At 47.9% G+C, this 13,512-nt stretch overlaps 1 protein-coding gene across 1 annotated transcript in view; it reads right to left on the bottom strand.

The window, feature by feature from the left end:
- Positions 1–6,599, bottom strand: part of ECH1 (enoyl-CoA hydratase 1) — a 37,465-nt gene extending 30,866 nt beyond the window's left edge. Inside the window, exons 1-6 of the mRNA XM_088477164.1 lie at positions 6,473–6,599; positions 4,527–4,689; positions 3,171–3,259; positions 2,099–2,223; positions 1,240–1,288; positions 1,100–1,164 (exon numbers count right to left, since the gene is read on the bottom strand). Of these exons, the coding sequence (XP_088333290.1) occupies positions 1,100–1,164; positions 1,240–1,288; positions 2,099–2,223; positions 3,171–3,259; positions 4,527–4,689; positions 6,473–6,509 (528 nt within the window). The 5' untranslated portion in view covers positions 6,510–6,599. The remainder of the gene's footprint in view (positions 1–1,099; positions 1,165–1,239; positions 1,289–2,098; positions 2,224–3,170; positions 3,260–4,526; positions 4,690–6,472) is intronic.
- Positions 6,600–13,512: the final 6,913 nt, after the last annotated feature.

Raw genomic sequence — 13,512 nt, 5'->3', positions numbered from 1 at the left:
AACTATCTACTCTAGCCCCAAAGTGCGCTGTCTTGGAGTTATCCTGGACTCCTCCTTCTCTTTCAAACCACATATCCAGAACCGCTCGCAGTCCTGTAGTTTCCATCTTAAAAATATTTCCATGATTAGACCTTTTCCCACCCAGGATGCCACTAAAACCCTCATACACTCATTGGTCATCTCCAGATTGGACTACTGTAACCTCCTCTTATCTGGCCTCCCCCAACTCCCATCTCTCTCCTCTCCAGTCTGTCTTCAATGCTGCTGCTCGGCTCATCTTCCTCTCAAACGCTCAGCATCTGCCTCCCCTCTCCTACAAGCCCTCCACTGGCTCCCCTTCCCTTTCAGAAACCAATTCAAGGTTCTCACACTCTCTTACAAAGCACTCACCCAATCTTCTCCCATTTACATCTCTGACCTTTTCTCCCTTCACTCTCATGTCTGCCCTCTTCGTTCACCAAATGCACGCCGCCTCTCATGCCAACTGAATATTTCCTCCCACTCCCGCCTCCAAGATTTTGCCCGCACTGCTCCCCACCTTTGGAACTCTCTCTCCCTCTTCCCATCAGACTCTCCACCTCTCTACAATCCTTTAAACGGGCTCTCAAAAGCCACTACTTCATCAAAGCCTTCCAGCTCTCATCTTAACTTGCTGCTAAATGCTCCTTCCTCCGTCTACCCCATCTGTGTCACACCTGTTTGTCTGCCCCTCCCCTTTAGAATGTAAGCTCTTAAGAGCAGGGCCCTCTACCCTCTTGTGCTTCTCCTTACTTTCATCTACTTCTTATGCCCCACCTAACACTTGGTTGCTTATGCTCTGTTGTTTATCTGGGTGTTATGGTCGCTAATGTAACAATGTATATTATCCTTGTCCTCGTTCTGTATTGTATTGTACTGTAAGTCACAGGTCAACCTATTTGTTTATGTACTTTGTAAGGCGCTGTGGAACACTTGTGGCGCCATATAAATAAATGATAATAATATGATTAATCTGATGAAAGGAGTTTAGCTGCAAGAACAGGAGAGAGACGGAATCCTGTTTCCTAAAGAGCTGTGGTTCTTACAGCACTAAAAATTTCAGTTGTCAGAGAGTAGTCACCTTAATTTGAAAATAGGAATCCTGAGTGCAGTAACGGATGTCACAGGCGCAGACGAGATCCACACCTGTTGGGACACACAGCATTAGTAACAAAGTCACAGCAGTGAGATACCCCCAGGGTGATCCTGCCGGTGTCTCACCTCCTCCGATGCATCCATTGTGTACTGCGGCAATCACCGGCTTTGTGCACTGCAAGTGAAGAAGCATAAAATGTGACAACTGTGCGTCTTAATTCCGTAACACATTTATACTCTGAATTCACATGAACTGTTCTAGGGCACAAAGGGATTCAGGTGCTGCTGGGTGACGTCCTAAACAATGGAAAAGTTGACAAAGAAACAGCACAATGCACACAATATACAATTACAGCACTATGCACACAATATACAATCAGCAAGAAGCTATCCTACTACAGGAAAACACTAATAAAAAAAAAGGGGGCTTATTCCAGTTAAAAACAGGGTTTAACACATTGTTGGGGGGACCAATGTTCTAAAACAAATAAATCAAAATAGGGCTCAATCCTCTACATGGGGGTGAGAGTCAAAAGCCAAAAACGCAGATGTATTTCATAGGGATCGCCATTGGGCTACCACTACTGGGATCCGATGTGAGAGTCAGATAAGGACTCATCCAGCTACTGGGGGCTACCAATCAGAAGAGAGAGGCTCAGTCCACTAATTGGGGCTTATCCCAATATTACAAACACCAGTGTATAATGTGTCTTGTCTCTCTACTGGATAACTGAGGCTGACCCTAGGAGAGAAACCAGACAAAAAGAGACCTCTTCTCATTACTGGGTGCAACTGGATGTAGATGGGGCTCATACCACTGATTTGGTCCTGGAATTTTCAATCCAACAAAAGCTCCACCATGGGTGCCTTCATACTGTCATCATGAATATAAAAAATAACAATATACCACAATAATTAATTCAAAGTGGCTGCTTCTTTTCCATGTTCCAGCCTCATGCAGAACCCACTAGACGAGAACACGAACCTTCTCAATGACAGAAAAGGATTCCTGATACGCAACAATCTTCTTGCGTATGTCCCAAGCGATTCTGGCAGCATCGTCCGACTCTGGCTGTAAAAAGTTAGCAGCCATGTCCTGAAGATCGATTCCTGTGAATAGGACACACAGGCAGTAAAGGATGAACATCAAGCCAATTTATCACCAACAAACCTGCAGAATGAACAGCTCTCTCTGCCTGATAAACACACGAAAAGAACTTTCTTTGGATTCAGTCTGAACACTCACTGCAAGATTCAAGCTTAGGGGTATATTTACTAGAGTGCAGGTTTTTAGAACTGGAGATGTTGCCCATAGCAACCAGAGTCTACTTAACATTTATCTAGCACCTTCTAGAAGATAATAGCTAGTATCTGATTGGTTGCTATGGGCAACATCTCCAACACTTTAGTAAATATACTGCTCCATGTAAACTGCATAAAATCCAGCCCTAGATTTGCAGCCAGCATTCTACAGGAACAGAGTTTATACTGTACCTCCTGCAAAATGCAGTTAGATGCAGGCGGTAAATGCTGAATTTCTGTGGCTGAAATAATGGACGTAGAAAATTTACCATTAGTCTGAGACACAGCACCCAAGTATGTTGTGACACATAGCGATTGGAATAGCGCTTTTACTGTCCAGATTTATAAATGGGGGTTTGTTTTAGGAATATTCAGCTTGTGAATTCAGTCTTCAGCAGTTTCCCCTCTCATTCACTTGAATTGGTAATGATACCATGGACTGAATACGGCAGGTTGACAGTCATTACGTAGGTGGCACTTTCCCGGCACCAATATGCAGGTTTAAATGCTACTTTGTGCAATAACAGTGTTCGCTAAAATGACTGTAAACATACTAGAGAAACCGTTAAAATGCAGGAAGCAGATTTTAAACCTTGTCCATACACTGGTGCCGGGAAACTGCCGCCGACACAAGCAGTGTCGAAATAATGACTGCTTACCCCACAGACCAACGTGACGGCCTGCAGCACTTACTAGAGTGCTGGCGACAGTACAAGATTCCTGAATTACTAGTCATGAGAATATTCAGTGCTCACCTGACGTGAACATTTTCCCAGCTCCAGAAATAACAACAGCTCGGCAATTTTGATCTTCTGTGAGAGCACGGAAGCAGAGGACCATCTCCCTGTGTGGAAACAGAGAACACTGGCTTTAATGTACAGGATTTGGGATTAAGAACAGGCCTTCAGTGAGATTACAGAACAATGGCAATGCCACGTGTCCCATGACCTCTTAGAAATTAGTAGGGAGGCAAAAGTCATATTTGGTCAATACCAGCATAGGTATACACGGGATGCAGTTAAGATGCCGGCGATCGGGATGTAGGCGGTCGAAATCCCGGCGCCGGAATTCTGACATCAGCCGAGATGCTGACGCCGGCATCCCGAACGGAAGTATAGCGGGGCATGGAGGGTTTAGGCCGCGGAGAAGACGGGGGCACCACCGGCTGGGTAAGGGTAATCCTGGGGGTGGAGGGTTGGGATACTTACCAAACCCCTGTCGGGGTTCTGAGCATCGTGATGCCACTGTTGGTCTTCTGAACACTGGCATCCCGACTACCAGTCTCTATGTATTCCGTATACATTATATGGAGGGCATACATAGGGAGCCTGATTCAGAGTAGCACGCAAGCAGCCGCATCTGCGATTTTCCACGCTACGCACACTGGTGTTTGCAATCTACTGCCAATTCATAGTAGCAACATGCATGTCCATTTGTGGCTGAATGAGCGTCCCTGACTGGCATCTGAGCGTTCACAGGTACGTTAAGTGGAGCGAGTTGTTGGCGTGTACATGGAATGGTGTGCTATTCCGAGGTGGGCGCACGTGCAGAGACCCAGCCGATTATAGACGGATAGGACTTGTGCAAGTGCGTGCTGATGACGACTACTCTCACAAGCGGATGGTGCGGCCGCAGAGATGCGTCAGACTTTGAATACGGGCGAATATCCATAATGGTTTCTGTGCACGCAATCTGACTGTGGATCAGACGCAGGATGGCGTTTTACGTCAGTCTCAGTTCTGGCACATGTTGTACGGAGGGTGTATATGGTTTCTCAGTATGCATTATGTATAAGGTGTTTTTGGTCAGTCCCATTATAGGTAAATAGGATATGGAGGGTGAACGTTTTAAGACAGGAAAAGGTTTTCAGGTTAGTATCAACATGGGTGTATAGCATTAAAGGGTGAATCGTATCAATAGTAGCACACATACATGTAGATCCAGTATACTCCACAGCTCATTCCAATTGGGAACAAACACAATAATAAAAGCAGATAATGGTACAGAGGTAAGAGAGCCTAGCTCGGCAGCTTGTAGTAATACTCTTATTGTGTAGAATATATTCTGAATCAGTTAGTCATGGTATATGGCATGCCTGCCTGCCTGCCTACCTCCAGAAATCCCTGTTCATTGCATTTCTCTTGTCTGGACGATGCATCTCCACATGGAAGACGTGGTCCGCTGGTGTTGTTACTTTCAGCGTCTCATAGTTATAGGACGCCAGTCCAGCCTCAGACGCCATGTTCCGTTGTCCCAGAGTCAGCTTCAGGAGGTCTAAAGATCACAAACACAAGTCAGTCTGTTTCAATCATCAGAAGAGATCTAAAACTCTGTGGTTCTATATTTTATCAAGAAGTGGGTAAAGTTCAGTGTGGGAGGGAGGTGGAGAGGACAGACTCTGCCGAGAGGCAAAGTAAACAAGGTACAACGTTCCATGACTAACAGACTGCATGCCCTCAGACATACATATACATACACACACACACATATGTACATATATATATACCGTGCACAAGTTTTCACCCCCCCTTGGCTTTTTACCTCTTTTGTTACATTACAACCTGTATTTTTATTTATCTGAATCTTATATGGTGGATCTGCACAAAATGGTCTAATTTGGTGAAGTGAAATGAGAAAAAAAAAAAATATATATGTATATATATATGCGCCCCTGTCATTATCGGCACTGCTATCTACAAGATAGTCTGGGCCACGTATGAACGGTCAGCTCGCCTGACCGTTCGGCCCACTGTAGCTATCGCTATCGACAGCTACAGCCTGGCGCTGCCCTATCCCCACAGCAGGGACAGCGCTGTCCCTGCTGCGGTGGCTGCCGACTCCAGGGCTGCAAGCGGGGATCTCGCAATACTTGCAAGATCCTGCGCATGCTCAGTGGAGCCGGCCGGGACTGAGACACATCGCACCAGCACTAGGCTGATGCGCTGCGGTCTCTAGCGGGTAGCGACGGAGGGGGGTTATCGCTACCCCGCTCCGGCCGATGAGATGTTCATACATCTCATCGGTAATGCTTCCTGCTTCACCTCGGAAAAGAGGTGAAGCAGGAAGCAAAATAGCGGCACGTTAAGAGCCGCTATAATATATCTACCCCTGTATGCTGTATAATATTATATACACACACAAATAACATAATATAAAACATATTACCGTTGTACAAGTTTTCCAAGAGTTTATGGGGTTGATTTATTATAGCGGCACTTGATGTGACGCTATATCAATTCCTGATTCGCCTCTTTACCGACGCAAAGCAGGAAGCACTACCAATGAGATGTATAAACATCTCATCGGCCGGAGCAGGGCAGCGATAACTCCTCCCTCCGGTGCTACCCGCTATAGACCGCAGCGCATCAGCATGTGTCTCAGTCCTGGCCGGCTCCACTGAGCATGCGCGGGATCTCGCAAGTATCGCGAGATCCCTCGTGCAGCCCTGGAGTCGGCTGTCCCTGCTGTGGGGATAGGGCAGCGCCAGGCTGTAGCTGTCAGTAGCGACAGCTACAGCGGGCCGACTGGTCAGGCGATCTGACCGTTCATACATGGCCAAGGCTAGCGCCCCTGTCATTTGCCGCCAAACCCCCGATCATACATCAGGATAGAAGCAGTATCCGCACACATAACGTGCAATGATACCGCTTCTGAGCTTCTCACATCTCCCCCCTATGTCACAATTCTCTTTATGGTATGATCATTCTTAAAAGAAAAAAATAAATACCCCAGAATACTGTGGTAAAGTAATGTTCCCGATCACCTGATCTATAACATAAGACTGCAAGGTAGGGGTGGGTAATAGACGGCCTCCCAGCTGTTGTTGAACTACACATCCCAGCATGCCCTGCCACAATTTCGCTATTTGGCCATGCTGACTGTTGCAAGGCATGCTGGGATTTGTAGTTCAACGACAGCTGCAGGGTTACGTCAACATGAACACGGTAATATAGCAAACAGCCTCTATAAAGCTGACCTCTAATGTGACAGTAATGATCACCCATTTATATAGATGTTAGGAGAGGACAAACTGACAGCCCTGGCAATTCAGCCTCACCTCGCCTCAGGAGTCCCCTGAGTACTGAAGCAGCCATGAGATGTCACTTTCTTCCTATGTAAGAGAAAGACGGGTCAGTAAATGGGCGTCGCCATTTTATGGTTGGCAAATGATTCCTCCCATTGCATGGAGACACACAGAATAACTGGAGATGACAGACATGGAGACACACGGAGTTACTGGAGAGGAAAAACATGGACACACACAGAATGACTGCAGAGGGGAGACAATGAGACACAGAGTTACGAGATGGGAGACATGGAGGCACAGAGAATGAATGGAGATGGGCGACATGGAGACAGAGCGACTTAAGTTGGGAGACATGGAGACACAGTGACTAGACACGGAGACATACACAGAGAGATTGGAGACACAGTGATTGTAGACATGGAGACACACAGAATGACTGGAGAGGAGACACACGGAGTTACTGGAGAGGAAAGACATGGAGACACAGAAGGACTGGAGATGGGCGACATGGAGACAGACTATTTACTAAGCAGTGTAAGGAGACAGAGTGATAAGGTGCCAGCCAATCAGCTCCTAACTGCCATCTCACAGGCTGTAAAGAGACCCCAGAGTTACGAGATGGGCGACATGGAGACACAGAGTGACTGGAAATGGGAGACATGGAGACACAGTGACTAGACATGGAGACACACAGAATGACTGGAGATGCGAGACATGGAGGCACACTTAGCGACTGAAGATGAGAGACATGGAGATACTCTGGGCCTGATTCAGCAAGGATCGCTATTCTGCTTATACGCACGCAGCGCAGTTGCTAATATCAGCGGCGATATGTAAATGTCTTCATTCGTATTGTGATTGCAGCCTAACATAAGGATGCCCACTTCCCCTTACTCACATCCGTATCCGTATACTTGCATACATCCCAACATTTAGGAATCCTGTGGAGGGACAGGTCGTGCGCTGAAGGTGCGTGTGTCAGAAAAGGGGGGGCTTCTGTAAAAGGGGGTGGAGTCTATGAAAAACAGGACGGAGCCTCACGGCTTCCCCTGTTTACGTCACTTTGAGGGCGTGCCCAGCACGGCACCTGTTCTCCTCCTGCACACCCGCTGCTCTGCTATGCAGAGCAGCGGTTTGTGTTCCACCCAACTTCCCCTCCACCGGGGGACACTGCGGCCCGCGGGTGGGACAGCAGGACAGTCTGAGAAAAACAGGACTGCCCCGCTGGATGCGGGACAGTTGGGAGGTATGTACTTGGGCAACATAGCGAAACAATCAGTAACATCGAGTAGCATCGGACCCATATGCACAGTAAAGGCAGGTCAGACCTCACTCAGGAATTGCTTAAGCGCACGCTATGAGGGTCTAATTCAGCATGCACTGCTGAAAGCAGATTCTCGATGTTTGCAACAAGCGCCAGACCCGTTATTCGCATGTGCAGAATGGGCCTGCGAGCCTATAAACTGACAGCAGACTGTCAGTGATTGACAGTCTGCTGCCGTTTGGGGTCAGGGAGGGGGCACCGATGCCCTCCGTTTCCCGAAACAGAGGCGTGCCGTTGCGGGGGAGGAAAGAAGCCAGGATCTCCGTCGGCTGATGTAGATTTCCTGGCCTCTTCCTCTAAACTGCAGGGGCCGGCTGCGGGACCCCATGGTCAATTGCAGGGTCGGCTACCCGGAAACATACTCCCGGGTAGGTGTCTTTCAGACGAGGCAGGCCACTGTCCTGGGAATCTCAGTATGTCTGAAAGGGTTATTAGGTGCGAGTTTGGTCCTGCAAGGTGAATTCACAAATTTACTTTTTTTGCATTTTCCGTTTAATTTCTTTGTAATTAAATGAAAATATACAGCTTTTTACATAATTTTACTGTTTTTTAAACAATGCACAATTCAGCCAGACACCTTTTAAAAATGTACAGTACTTTCCTTATGATCAGTAACAGTTTTCTACCCTGCATGATTCTGCTAACAAAGGGCCTGATTCAGACCCGCTCGCAAGTGGGTCGATGGTCTGCACTGTGCATGCGCACGACGGAGGGAGCTCCGTCGTGCGCATGCGCGAGACACGACGAGCGAAGGACTAGAGCCAAAATCACTCCTGGCCTTGCGGTTGAGAAACTCAACCGCAGACTTCGGCTCGCAGTGGCGATGGTCGCGATGGTCAAGACCATCGCGACCATCATCCTGCACGCTCGTATATGCTGTGGGTGGTGACCCACAGCTATACGAGCGTCCAGGAGGACGCTCCATATTTATGGAGGCGGGCCCTGATTCAGAGCGAGCGCTCTGGTCAGAGCGTCCGGCTCTGAATCAGGGCCAAAGTTATAACTTTTTTGGGGGGTCCAGGAAAGTCTCCTCACTTTTTCATACTATTTACCCTGTTTGCTTTTTGGACACTCTAACTGCCAGTAGTGCGTATCAAGGGTGCGCGTATGAGGGTGAAGTGTGCAAATTTATCGCCTTTTGCAAACTTGCACCTATTTGAATCCCCCCCCCCATAGAATGACTGGAGATGGGAGATGTGGAGACACACATAGCGACTGGAGATGGGAGAAAAGGAGGCACACAGAATGGCTGGAGATAAAAGACATGAAAACACAGTGACTGTAGAAGGGAGATGTGAAGAATGAGTGGAGAGATGCGAGGCATGGAGACACACTGAATGACTGGAGAGGGGAGACATGGAGACACAGAGCAAATTGTGAAGGGAGGCATGGAGACATGGAATGACTGGATAGGGGAGACATGGAGACACAGAATGACAAGATGGGAGACATGAAGACTCACTAAATAACTGGAGAGGAGACACACAATGACTGGACAGGGAAGACGTGGACACAGAATGATTGGAGAAGGGAGACTGGACTTGGAGACAGAGTGACTGGAGAGTGGAGACATAATGACTGGAGAGAGGAGACAGAATGACTGGAGAGTGGAGCCATAATGACTAGAGAAGAGAGAAATGCAGACACAGAATACCTGGAGAGGGGAGACAGAATGACTGGAGGCTAGCAGAGAGTGTATGGACTCCAGCAGCACTTTTGCTTTTCCCAGATCCCCTGGAAGGCCTGTGGACGCTTCCGGAAAGGTCAATGCGTAGCCCTGCGAGACTACACCGCAAACCCAGGCGTCCATCCTGGTCACCATCCAGGCATCGGAGAAAAGCAGAAGCCGGCCTCAAACGCTGGGGTCCCCCAGGGAGAGGCCCGCCTCGTCAATCGGTAGGCTTGTTGACTGGCTTTGCAGCCAGATGTCTGGTAGGCCAGGACTGCTTGCTTCTAGGCTTGGCGGTCTTAGAGGAAAAACTCTGGAACCTAGAAAAGTACTGTGCCCTGGCATTCCCTTGCTGGCAAAAGGAGTGAAATGTAAGACGATCCACCAACTGCGACATTACTTACGACAGATTGGCCACCCACATCGGTTCCTGGCTGGAAGCTGTAGATGGGACCTCTCGCTGCGTGCCTGTGCAACACCAGATACAAAGACCATCCTGGACCACGTCCTGTAAGGAAAGACCAGCAGAACAATTTCTACATGTACGCAGCAAAGGAGTCTCCACCATTGCCATGGGTTATGGCGATCCCTCAAAGTCACGTGTCATGACAGTGTGCATTCTGTGTGCCCTGGGTAAAGTGTGCTCATGGTACTTTGAGCACACTTTACCCAGGGTGTGAGCGTGATGTGTATTATTATAGTTCTCCTAAAATATATATTTCATTTATGTCTGTTTGATATGAATTGGTAGTTCAAAACTGTGTCTACTTCGTGTCAGCTACTGACTGAACCATGAGGGCCAGGTGGTCCTTTGAAGACAAAAGCTTCATGGAAAGAGTGTTTGCTTTTCACCGTAGGGGGCCCCTGTTCAAGCCCTACAAACTGGCTGCTAGAGTGTAATTTTTTCACCTTAGTTTATTAGCTTTCCTACAATAAAATATCTTTAAAGCCCAGAGTTATATGAGGAGTAGGTTCCTGTAGCCGTTCTAATACATAGAACATGTCCTTGGGAGAACAATAGGGGCCAGTCCATTTGAGCCTGTAAAGTGTGGGGGCTGCTGGGAGAGAGGCTAGTTGTGGAACCATAAGGACCTGCAACACACTCTACAAGGGAGTAGCTTTTCGTGCTAGGAGTGCTCCCCATCTTCTGTCTCCTGTGCTCTCCCTCAACACAGATCGCCTGACAATTCAGAGTAAGGTAATTTAGGGTTAACTTCTTATCCTTTTATTTGAAATTGTGTGCATGTCTTGTTTATATACCTGTTTTTTCCTTGTAACTTACCCTGGAGACATTTTCTCAATAAATCCTAAAAATGTATCAGTGTACCTTTGTGCTCTATGAATTCTCGTGCCTGGAGAAGCCCATGTTACATTTGCGTAATAGTTGTGAACTGTTATGTGTGATTTAAGTGTCTGCCGATCGCAAGAGAGCTATTCTAATATTCTTTGTGGTGGCAGCTCTAGTAAAACCCATGTCACAACCACCCACCTGCTTTGTTCCTGAAAGACATGTTACTGAACTCCAAGGTAGGTTTCCACACAACAGGTTATAGAACAGAGGCGTGCAATAAGGAACAGTGTAATGAATGTAGGGGCCACACAAAAGGAGAGTAAAACTTATCTTTGTTAACTCTCTTTCTTCGTAGTCCATAGGGCCCACAGGGGTGTAGGTGTGACTTGAAGGACCAGACACCAACAACAGCAAAGATTTTCAATCCCAGGATGCTCCGGTCCTTCCCCCTATACCCCGTCCTCAGCCTGAGGGCAACTCATTTTTGTTAACAAGCCCAAGTCAGAATTAGCATAGGAGAGAAGAAAGACTGGTACACTGAAGAATCACACTCTCACACAGAGAAGGAAACAAGTAACCAAGAGAAGAACCCATAGAAGCCAGGTGTGTCAGGGCGTGTGCCCTGTGGACCCTATGGACTTTGAAGAAAGAGAGTTAACAAAGGCAAGTTTTACCATAATTCCCCTTTTTTTCTTCAGGGTCCATAGGGCTCCACAGGGAGACAATGGGGATGTCCCAAAGCAGTTGTTCAAGGACGGGAATGCTCCTGAGCTGAGAGAAGAACCCTGCGCCCGAAGTAAGCATCCCGAGAGGCAAATGTATCAAAGGCATAGAACCTAAAAAGGTGTGGACAGAAGACCACGTAGCCGCCTTGCATAGTTGTTCAACAGAAGCGCCACACCGGGCTGCCCACGAGGGATCCACAGAGCGAGCAGATACTGTAGCTGGTACAAGAAGGCCAGACTGCGTGTTTGTTCCATACATTATATAAAGTATCAGGACCAGGAAGATCCCACATCTGTGAATTTTGAGACTGTGGTAATAAGCACCTGATTCTGCATGAAAGTGACACTAATTTGACTTCTAACAAGGGGAGCGCTTATCCTGAACATTTATTTGTGTATTCAGACTGCGTGTAAGCCTGTGAGAAAGTCATGCAAATTCATCTGGCCATCCCTTCTTATGCAATCCACATAAGATGAAGAGGGAGTTCGATTTCCTGATGGAACTAGTACGGTCCATGTAGATCCTCAGACCATGGACCACATCCAAAGAAGCCTCACCTACCGAGAGGTTTGGTGAATGAAAGGCCGGAACCACAATTTCCTCATTAATGTGGAAACGAGAAACCAATTTGGGAAGGAAGCCTGGGCTAGGTTCTAAGAACAGCCCTGTCCTGATGAAAAATTAAAAGGGGGAGCAACATGAAAGCGCCCCTAAATCCGATACCTTATGGGCAGATGCTATAGCCAGAAGAAACACAGTCTTAGCAGTGAGCTACTTGACATCCACTGATTCCAGGGGTTAGAATGGAGGTTCCTGAAGTGCATGGAGAACCACTGACAAATCCCACAGAGCCACAGGAGAGACAAAGGGAGGTTGTATATGTAGAACACCCTGCAGGAAAGTGTGAACATCCGGTAGAGCAGCAATTTTGCGCTGGAACCAGATGGACAGAGCAGAGAGGTGCACTTTCAGAGATTCATAGTTTCTAGGGGCACACCACTGGAAATATGTATGCCATACCTGGTAATAAATCCTGGCAGAAGCCGGTTTACGAGCACTGATCATTGTCTGGACCACAGAGCTAGAAAATTCCTTAGACCTTTGGAAGGAGGTCTCAAGAGCCAATCCGTTAATAATAGGCAGGCCAGGTGCTGATGTAGACAGGGACCCTGAGACAACAGGTCTGGAAGAGGAAAGTCTATGGAGAGACTTTGAAGGTCGGAGTACCAATGGCTTCTGGGCGAAGCCGGAGCTACCAACAGGACTGTGGCCCTTTCCTGTTTGAACTTCCGAAGAACTCAAGGAAGAAGGGATATTGGAGGGAAGAGGCACGTAAAATTGCAGGTCCACGAAGGCCGCGTTGTGGTCCCTGTCCTGGCTCCATACACTGGAAGTTTGTGGTTGTGTCTTGAGGCCATGAGGTCCACATCCAATAGACCCCAGTTGTCCACCAGGAGCTGAAAGACTTCTGGATGTAGAGACCACTCTCCTGCATGCACGTTATGACGGCTTAGGAAATCTGCTTCCCAATTGAGAATTCCTGGGATGAACACTGCGGAGATGGCTATGAGATGGCGTTTGGTCCATCTGAGAATACGGGAGAGTTCTGCCATTGCTGCCTCACTTCGAGTGCCTCCCTGGTGATTGAGGTAGGCCACTGCCGTGGCGTTGTCTGACTGTACTTGTACTAGCCTGCTCTGAAGGATATCCTGAGCCAGAGTGAGAGCACTTTAGATGGCTCAGAGTTCTAGGACGTTGATTGTAAGACCGCCTCAGCTGGAGTCCAGCAGCCCTGGAAATAGTGCTGGCCGATCACCACGCCCCAACCGCAGCGGATTGCGTCCGTGGTTAGGAGTACCCAGTCCAGGATCCAAAAGGGGCATCCCTCGTTCATGTGGAACTTCTGTAGCCACCAGGCCAGAGATAGGCGAACCTCTGGGGAGAGGCTCATCATCTGGGATCTGAGCGGATGACGCAGCCCATTACACCTGGAGAGGATCAGGTGTTGTAGGGGCTTGGAGTGAAACTGAGCCATATCAAAGGTGGACACCAAGGTCTGC

The sequence above is a fragment of the Taudactylus pleione genome, unplaced genomic scaffold (assembly GCF_031769625.1).
Source record: "Taudactylus pleione unplaced genomic scaffold, aTauple2 ptg000199l, whole genome shotgun sequence".
Classification (NCBI taxonomy): domain Eukaryota; kingdom Metazoa; phylum Chordata; class Amphibia; order Anura; family Myobatrachidae; genus Taudactylus; species Taudactylus pleione.
The sequence above is the reverse complement of the archived record's forward strand: the minus strand, read 5'-3'. Positions and strand labels throughout refer to the sequence as shown.